A 9,423-nucleotide genomic window follows, 5' to 3' on the forward strand; every position below is an offset into this window, starting at 1 on the left:
TTGTGAAAGACAAAGACGAATATAGAAAACACCCTACAAAAAGACGTGATGCCATTTTGGTTATATTGATTAGTAAAAAACAGTAAAATAATATTAGCAAAGAGTTTAACTAACCTTCAAACTGAAAACACCTTCAAGATTCAAGAGAGAATCATGGATCATGTATGTAGAATAAAGAAGATGTAACTAAAATTAAAATAAATTTTAGAGAGAGAAATGGTAATGAGGATTGAGGAAGATGAGAGGAAGATGAAGAGATAAAAAGTAAAAAATAATTAGACACATTATGTATTAAAGATAGCGTGTAGAGGATGGAAGATAAAAAGATTTTCAATGAAAAAGAGAAAAGTAATGATGACATTAATTAATGATTTCATTAATTAATATATTTTTATTAATTATATTTTATCGGTTCGGTTCGGTGCATGTAAATACCATCCCCGCCCCGAACCCCGGTCAACATATTTCGGGTTTTCCCCGATCCGCCCCGATCCCCAATCAAAGCGGGGAAAAACCATACCAATCGGTTCGGTTCGGCTCGGTTTCAGTGGGGCGGTTTCAAATTGCCACCCCTAGTAAGAAGAGTGAGACTTATTATTCTTAGGCGATGAATCTTACATTCAATGACACAATTTTCTTCATTTGTATATGAACACGATTCAATATATGATCGAAAAAATATACATTCTTCTACTTAATAAGATTGTAAGACTTTGATAGGATCGTGATTGTTAACACTTATTAATGTTCTGATAAATGTTAAAATAAATAAAATAGATGACAAACTCGAATTATATTGTTATTGAATTGATTAACATTTATAGTAAAGAACATATTAAATGAAATATTATAATAAATAACATTTAATATTGAACACTTGAAATTACGGGTACACGAAATCCAAGAGTTTATTTGAGAGATGAGTGATTCACCATCACATCCTAAATCAAATCAATCATTTTATAAATTAAAATACCAAAATTATCCTTTAATTAAATATTTTATTTTATATTATTAAAAAATAATATTAATATATATATATATATTATATTTATTTTATTACATTATAAAATTTATTTTCATATAATTTAAATTAATAAATTATTTCATTTAAAAAAATTATATTAAATAAAAATAAATTCTAAATATAAATAAAATTCTAACCAACTATATTATCTAATATACCATTTAAAATTTAAATTTATTTTAATAAATATTTATACTAGAAAATAAAGTTAAATATATTTAAATAAAAAATATTAATTAATTTATAAATATATCTCATTTAAATTAAATATTTATAAAGAAATTTATTATTATTATTTTTTGGGTATAAACTAACTTTAAATTATCTTTCTAAATAAATATTATAATAGATTTCTTTGATTTTTGGTTATTATATTATAAAATTTATTTCATTTAAAATTTTATGTTATTAAATTAAATAAAAATAAATACACAATATAAATAAAATTATAATATATTATATTATCTTATATAATATTTAAATTATAATTATAAAATTAGTATTCATTTAAATTTTAATTGATGTATTAATAAAAGTTAATATTAATATATCTATAATTTTTAATATTTATTTTATTATATTATATTTTAAATTTTATTTAAATATAAATCAAATTAATATATTTTTAAAATGTATTGAGAGAGGAGAAGAGAGGTAAGAGTAGGGGTATTTTTGGCAATAAAAATTAAAAAACTGGTTTTTTCCTAATTTCATCAAACAAGGTTATTTGGGATAAAACCCGGATAAAACCCCAATAACCCAAAGATCAAACAAGGCCTAATTCTTTAAGGTTTGATGATATTGCAGTCTTTAATACAATCGAAAATAAACTAGCTCTAAGATCTCCTAACTTCAAAAATTCTCCAAAAACTCAAAGATATTTTTCAGCTCTCTACAATTCCAAGCTCCAATATTTTTTTCTTCAAATATGAGCTTTCAAACCCATGTAATTGACCAAGATAACCGATCTATTTTTCCAAACCAAATTGGTTAAGTAATTGAAGAGAAAATAAAAGGGGAGTATGTTGAATAATGCAACAATAATTTATACTAGTTGGCCAAATTGTCTATATCAACTTTGCCATGATTGTCTTACTGTCTTAGTTAGGAGTCTCTACTAATGAATCAAATTATTATAAAAGTTTACAAGATCAAATACAACCAAATTATACAAACACTCACACCTTCTAACTCTAAGAAAGAAGATTCTCATATGTCTCTAGATCTAGCATTGTATGTTTTCTACTCTCAACAAAAGTTGATGAAAATGCATCCTAATGAGTCTTATTCTCATATTTATAGAGGAGTGAAAACCAAGTCTAATCACATTTGACATTACTGAGGAAGTTATTAGTTTGTTTCTAGAGGTCTTATATATTTTACATTAATGGTTCAAATTAAGATTACGAGATATCCGATCGTCATACTATTGTGAGTCGTATGTTTGTTAACCTATATTGGTCGCGTGATTGTGATCATTTCAAATTTAAAGGCTTTAATTTGAACAAATTTTGGTATTTCGTGAGGAGCCCATGCATTGAATTTGTGCACACTATGAGTGGAGGCATTTTGAGAAATATATATGGTTAATTATGTCGAATTATCGCTTCGGTAAATATATAAGTTTTGAGAAACGTCTTTTTAATTTTATTTAGATATTAAATCATACCTTAACAGATTTATATCATTGAAAAATATGTAATTTTTAATTTTGTTCTTACTTTATTTTCATATTAAATAGTAAGATTTATTTTGAAGGCTAAATAAATAAAATATTTACCAGTTTGGAGAAAAAAAAAAGAATATGACTATTAAAAACAGTACAAATATCAAATAGAAAGATAGAATACAATTAAAATTACTTACCAAAGAAAAAAAAGAAAAAAAGTATGATTGCTGTAATAATAAATTGACCAAGTTTCTTTACAAATATTTATAAAGGAGATGATTTTCCTATTAATAATTAATAAATTACAGACCAAGTAATCTTTCTTGGTCTTGTATATTATTATTTTTTCTTTTTATTTATTTTTTCTAATTTTGGCTCTTGTTATACTTTATTAGCCACCATCTTCCTTTTTGTTGAATTGAAGAAAACAATGAAGCAAGCTGGTGGTGTGGTAGTAGCAGCTGAACTATTGTGTGGTAGAGAGCGGTAGAAGCAAGCTGCTAAAGGTGCTAAAGACGAATCTTGAGAGTTTCATCCGTTAAAGATTCATCCATCAATCTGACCTGACCTGACCTGATCTGATTTGATTTGTTCATACCATTCTTCGTCGTGTTCCAAGTTACTTCTGATCTGTATTCCAGTTGACGATTTGGGGGGAAAGGAAGAGGAATCGAAAGAGTAGCATTCAGCTTTTTTTGTCTCCCAAGGAGATTGAGACCATACAATCTTCAGTGAAGGGGAAGTTCCAAAGTCAGCAACCATAGGTCTCTGCGCGTCAACCCCTAAGTCTCAATCTCTGGTGCGCGGAGCCTCGCCGCAATTGGCGATTCAGAGGCTCGCGTCGCCGGAGAAGGGAGATGTCGAGAATAAGAGTGTGAAGGCTATAGTCAAGCCCAAACCTGGGACGCCAGCTGACCTTGTCCGCCAGGCTCACGATCTTCTCATCTATGTTGATCAAAATAACGACACTCGTGCAACCAAGCGCGAAGAGAAGGTCAAAATCTTTTCATTCTGCTGCATATTATACCCTTTATCTGATTGATTATGCTACTGACTGAAGCTTGGTTATTGTATTAGTTAGTTTGATTACTGCACGCCAATGGGATATGTTGTGGATGATAGAGCTATCTTAATTCACTCTTCTGAACATTAATTTAACTGTGTCATGACTTATGGCTTACTTTGTTTTTCTTCATCTACACATTCTTTCTTCTTTCTCTGGAGAAATATGTTCAATTTCGATCTGAGCGTTTTGAATTCATTCCATGTGATAGGACATGGCTGAAGCATATGAATAACATTGAATTTCATCTTTTTCTCTCAAAAGAATTTCATGGATATTTGGCAAAATGATTTTACACTTGTTTCAGACAGGAAACATATCTCTCCAATCAAGTGGATTTTTGTTTTGGTTTGGAGAAAATCAATTGAAGTTTCCTTTTTTATGGGGTGAGGGGAGAAGATAAATAAAACCTTTTATTAAAGAAATTCCCAGAAATACAAATAAAATCAGTGCATTTTAAGATCCCACAAATCAAATAAAACCAAAATTACATCAACAAGATCGATGAAATCGAGATCCCAAGTCAAACCCTTGTCAACTTCATTCTTCACTTTTGACTCTTATCAATACTTGAGTAGAATCAATTCCCCATTCCTTGTAAAGAAGCTAAGTTTGGTAAGTATTTGGGCTTTTACTACTTTGCAATTCCACAAGGGTAGATCTCTTTCCAAATTTCCTTCCACATTTCTTATTGTTTTCGCAAAAACCCTAGCATTCTTTTTTCTCCAAATCTCGCACACCATTGTTGCAAATGTACATCTATATAGAGTCTAGAAAATACCTTTTCTCCTCCGATCTCCAAATCATCTATAGAGATTCTTGAGTTTTTATTTTTATTTCAGTTATTAATTGATGGGATCTCTCTGTGCTTATATAAGTAAACATCTCTTTTAATCGCTTACTCCTATTAGATTCTTCTTATCGGCTTAATCACTTTCCCCTCTTGACCTATCTCAGATGTTGGAGTTGGGCAAGGTTATCCGTGAGCTAAAAGTAATTCTTTATGGAAATAGTGAAGCTGAGCCAGTATCTGAAGCTTGTGCACAATTAACAAGGGAGTTCTTCAAAGAGAACACTATGCGTTTGTTCATTATCTGTCTTCCAAAACTTAACTTAGAGGTCAGATTTAATGGTATCTTACTTATTTGCGTAAATTTTCTCTTCTCCATGGCACTTATTGCTACAAGGCTCGTTTCTACAGACCCGTAAAGATGCTACTCAAGTAATTGCAAACTTGCAAAGGCAACCAGTCAATTCGCGGTTGATTGCTTGCGATTACTTAGAAGTGAACACAGATTTGATGGATATCTTGGTAAATGGGTAAGCAATTGTCGTAAGAAATGCAACTAGTTATAAGGTGGAAATGAGGAATTTCCATCTTTTCCTGTAGAAAATTCTTCGAAAGTTATGAATGCTCTAGCTATATTTGTTTCAAATGCATGCTTCTGGTGAATGTTTGTGAAAGTGCAATTTTCCATGTTCCTTACCTTTCTTCATTTCAATTCTATATTGCTTCCAGATTTCTAATGTAGTCTTCGTTGTTCCTCAGTTATGAGGAGCCAGATATGGCCCTACATTATGGTGCAATGTTGAGGGAATGTATACGCCACCAGAGTGTTGCAAGGTGAACAAAAACGAACATTGTCACTTTGTTTTTCTTGTACTGCACTTCTACATGTTATATGATGCAAATACTTTCCCAAAGGTGCACAAATTTTAACACCTTTATATTGGATTGACTTTTGAGCATATTCATTTTTCTTTCATTCATTTGTATTCTTTAAGTACTTTAACAGTTTTAATTGGAAATTTAAAAAGAACTCTAAAACTTGACAATTGTGTGATATGAATAATTCTGTGAATTACTCGAATTGTGAGAAATTGTAAAGAAATCCAGAAGTAGATGAGAAAAAATATTCATAATCGGTTCTCTGTTGCCCATTATTCTAATAATATCGGGAGTTACTCAAATTGAGAAAAATATATAAAGAACCTAAGCAGATGAGAAAAAGAGACTACAACCTTATTCAACCCCCTTACATATCTAACCTTCTACTATTTCCTAATCCCTAGAATTACTAGAATTGAGAGAAGAATTCCAGAAGTAGATAAGATAAAGTGACTCCAACTTTGCTTTACACCCTTACAGGCAGCACAAACCTTTATACTAATAGTATCTTACTAATCTTGTCAACTCTCAGACTAGGCCCATAACCAGCCCAATTACAACTTTTAGTCCAGTAATACAAAAAATACCCTAACCACGTATCATTGTGTTGCAAAGTTTCACAAAGAAAGATATTTAATAAATTAGACTATTTTTTTTAAAATTTCTTTAAATATGCAGTAAACGCTAGACTGCGCGACGACATAAATGATTACATACATGATACTTTAGACTTTATTATCATGGATGTGTTCATATGCATTTCCATTCCATACCAAATAATTTAACATGTTTCCTTTTCCATCATCCCTTTGAAGATAGAAAACTAAGGTGTGCATGCCCATTTGATTGCACTTAAATGGTCATTCCTTTGGGGACCTGCTTGTGAGCCATTGCCATAATACTACACATATGATTGCATAGAAGCTGGCATATTCATTACAATTGCTGATTTTACCTAGCGTCTCACGTTTTTACTTAGGTGTAATAGACTAATAGGGTTTTTTTTAGTTGAGCACAATCTTATGCTGGTCTTTTGCCATTATTTTCACTTTAGTGTTAGCACAACTAATAGCATCCATCTGTTATTTGATGCAAGATGATGGCTAAATTGTGATGGGTGTATCTTTTCATTATTGAGACAAGCAGATAGATAGATACATGCAGAATAGTGTTATGGATTTCTCATATATTTTTCGTCATTTTCTTTTACTATATTGTGGAATAAGACGTTTTTATGCTATATAAATCACAAGGAATCTTCCTTTCCAATTTCCTTTTCCACAGATATGTTTTGGAGTCGAAACATATGAAGAAATTATTTGACTACATACAGCTTCCAAATTTTGACATTGCTGCTGATGCTGCTGCAACTTTCAAGGTTCGACACAAATAAAGAATAATCGACTTCTCCCTAACCCTACATAAAAAAGAATAATAGTAATAGTATAACAATTCATAGCTACTATCTTTAGCCATATTAACTTCAAAGAACCCTTTACTGCAGGAACTCTTGACAAGGCACAAAACGACTGTAGCTGAATTCCTTTCCAAGAACTATGATTGGGTAAGTGTTCTAATTTTCCTTAAATCTTTATATGTTCTCTTTTCTTCCTCTTTGTTCCTATTTGCATCTTTGACCTTACGGGCGAAGAAGAAATTCTCGAGTGAGTTTGAAATGTTGAAGTCATTTATGTTGATTGTTTAGAAAAGTAGTTCTTGTAATAGGACTTGCAGATAAATGTTTCATTATCAGATATTCCCTTAATATGTATGTCTATTTGATGAAAGGTGAGGAAATATTTTTCATTTATATATATATGATGGGGATCTGAATTCTCCAATTGTTTTCCTTTTCAAAGTTTTTTGCAGAGTATAATTCGAAGCTGCTTGAATCTCCTAACTATATTACCAGAAGACAAGCTATTAAGGTCAGAAGAAACTGTTTTTTGTTTTAATTATTCTTTCTATATGTGTTGCGGATTTATCCATTATTTTCTCTTGGAGTTGCTCCCATTCCATTATACTGTTTTGAAATTACTTATTAAATATGTAAATGTTGGTGCAAGTTGTTGCTAGGCAAGGAAGGGTAGTCATCCTCTTTTATTTCATTTTTTTACTCTCTAATGAGATTTTTTCCCATTCCAAGACCAACTATTATTTCAATGATCATAAATGGGAAATGGACATATTAAAATGATGTCTCAATTTCATGAGTGCCATTGAAAATACAAGGACGGACGACCATTATAGGTCTGTAATATCGGTAAATCTTATGAAGATGTTATGCATAACAAATGAGTGTACAATATGTGTAAATCACATATGGATCCACACCCAGATACCTAGATGAGAAATTGAGATGAAATAATGTTTCCAAATGAAAATAAAATAAAATTGGAAATGTGTTTCCAAATGAAGTATCATCAGTTTTGATAGTGTTACTTTTTCCCTGTGATTATATTTAAACTATTTTCTAATGTGTTCTTGGCAGTTGTTGGGGGACATGCTGTTGGATCGCTCAAATTCTGCTGTTATGACGCGCTATGTGAGTTCAAGGGACAATCTAAGGATACTAATGAATCTTCTCAGGGTACAAATTCTTTTCTCTAATTTTCCATTTGCTAGCTTGGATAAAATGGCAGAACCTTAGATTGAGCTTTGTGAACAACATAAACTTACATGAACATATATTCTTGGCTTTTGTTTGTAACGAATGACCAGATTATGTACAATATTTTTTGCCAAACCTAATTGACAGTCAAACACAATAGCCGCTCTAATTGTGAATTCTAGATAGATATTTTGCATCTATGACACCAATTTTTTTGTGAAGATGCAATTAGCCAATGGTTTTGCATTGGCTTCATTTTGTTTTGCTAGATTTATGTATTCTGATACATTCTTGATTTTGCTAGGAATCAAGCAAGACCATCCAGATAGAAGCTTTTCATGTCTTTAAGGTAAGCTTCGCAAACTAGTAAATCTCTCACATATGTTAAGATTCAAAGTGGGTAGCAGTTTCATTTATACTGCTAAGAATTTCAATAAGAGTTTCTTTCTTTGTTTTCCGAAGTTATTTGCTGCCAATCAACATAAGCCGCTGGATATTGTTAATATTCTTATCGCAAATAGGAGTAAACTCCTGAGGCTGTTCGCTGATTTCAAGACAGATAAAGGTATCATGTGTAGCGAGCAAATTCTTTATCGATATGGTAGGGCTCATGTTATGATAAATACTGATGTTTCTGTTGTTTTACGGCGCAGAGGATGAACAGTTTGAAGCAGATAAAGCTCAAGTTGTTAAGGAAATTGCAGCACTTGAGCCGAAAGATCATCCTTGAACTGAGTTTTATTTCATGATTGGTCTAATAAGAGATTTATACCATCCTTAATATAAATTTGTTTACATTGAATCTACCAAAAATAAAAAGAAAGATGTGAAAATGCATTTTCTGTAAAGAAAATATAGTGTTATAACTTGTAATGTGGTATTTAATGAATTAATTAAAATCCCATTAGTATTTGTTAGTTGTTACCCTTTGGCATTTTTTGTTGTTGTAAATAATCTTGTGGTTGCCTGTCTTTCAACCTTTGAAGAGATTTGTTGCATTTTGGATTTGACAAGTACTTCTGATTTCATAATGTTCTATTTAAAACAAAACTTGTAATTTTGTTTTTGAATCTGTATTCTGAATTATTGTATGTGCTATTTCGAAGTTATTTGTCTTTGGTCTCAAATAGGTTATATGAATGATCAAACTAGAATCTGACTGATATCATATACTCAGCTGTATTAGAGGAAGATGACAATATTTTGTTTGTTTATCCTTGGTAGGTGTAAGATATTTTGTGAGGAAACAAATTAACAAATCAATTATATAGGGATTTATACAGGGGATCGGAGCCCTTGAAAAAATATGAAGTTAAATTACCTTAATTTTTATCTAGTTAAGATACCCAAAATTTAGAAGGTAACACAATCTTCATAATCATAA

The 9,423-nt window shown here is 30.8% G+C and overlaps 1 protein-coding gene across 1 annotated transcript; it reads left to right on the forward strand.

Moving 5' to 3' along the window:
* Positions 1 to 3,126: 3,126 nt before the first annotated feature.
* LOC124935040 (putative MO25-like protein At5g47540) lies at positions 3,127 to 9,052 on the forward strand. Its single transcript, XM_047475507.1, has 12 exons — positions 3,127 to 3,172; positions 3,413 to 3,690; positions 4,717 to 4,878; positions 4,961 to 5,079; positions 5,309 to 5,383; positions 6,713 to 6,806; positions 6,933 to 6,992; positions 7,288 to 7,356; positions 7,920 to 8,018; positions 8,344 to 8,388; positions 8,502 to 8,604; positions 8,693 to 9,052. The coding sequence occupies exons 1-12, from the start codon at positions 3,127 to 3,129 to the stop codon at positions 8,767 to 8,769; spliced, it is 1,227 nt and encodes a 408-aa protein (XP_047331463.1). The 3' UTR covers positions 8,770 to 9,052.
* The last annotated feature ends 371 nt before the right edge of the window (positions 9,053 to 9,423 follow it).

This window comes from Impatiens glandulifera, chromosome 4 (assembly GCF_907164915.1).
Source record: "Impatiens glandulifera chromosome 4, dImpGla2.1, whole genome shotgun sequence".
NCBI classification, from domain to species: Eukaryota; Viridiplantae; Streptophyta; class Magnoliopsida; order Ericales; family Balsaminaceae; genus Impatiens; species Impatiens glandulifera.

What these genes read in the sequence shown, in the direction of transcription:
- LOC124935040 (XM_047475507.1), top strand. Translation starts at nt 3,127, where the DNA reads ATGAAGCAAGCTGGTGGTGTGGTAGTAGCAGCTGAACTATTGTGTG. An exon ending in ATGGATATCTTGGTAAATGG is followed by an intron (nt 5,080 to 5,308) that starts GTAAGCAATTGT and finishes GTTGTTCCTCAG; the next exon opens with TTATGAGGAGCCAGATATGG. An exon ending in ATGCTGCTGCAACTTTCAAG is followed by an intron (nt 6,807 to 6,932) that starts GTTCGACACAAA and finishes CCTTTACTGCAG; the next exon opens with GAACTCTTGACAAGGCACAA.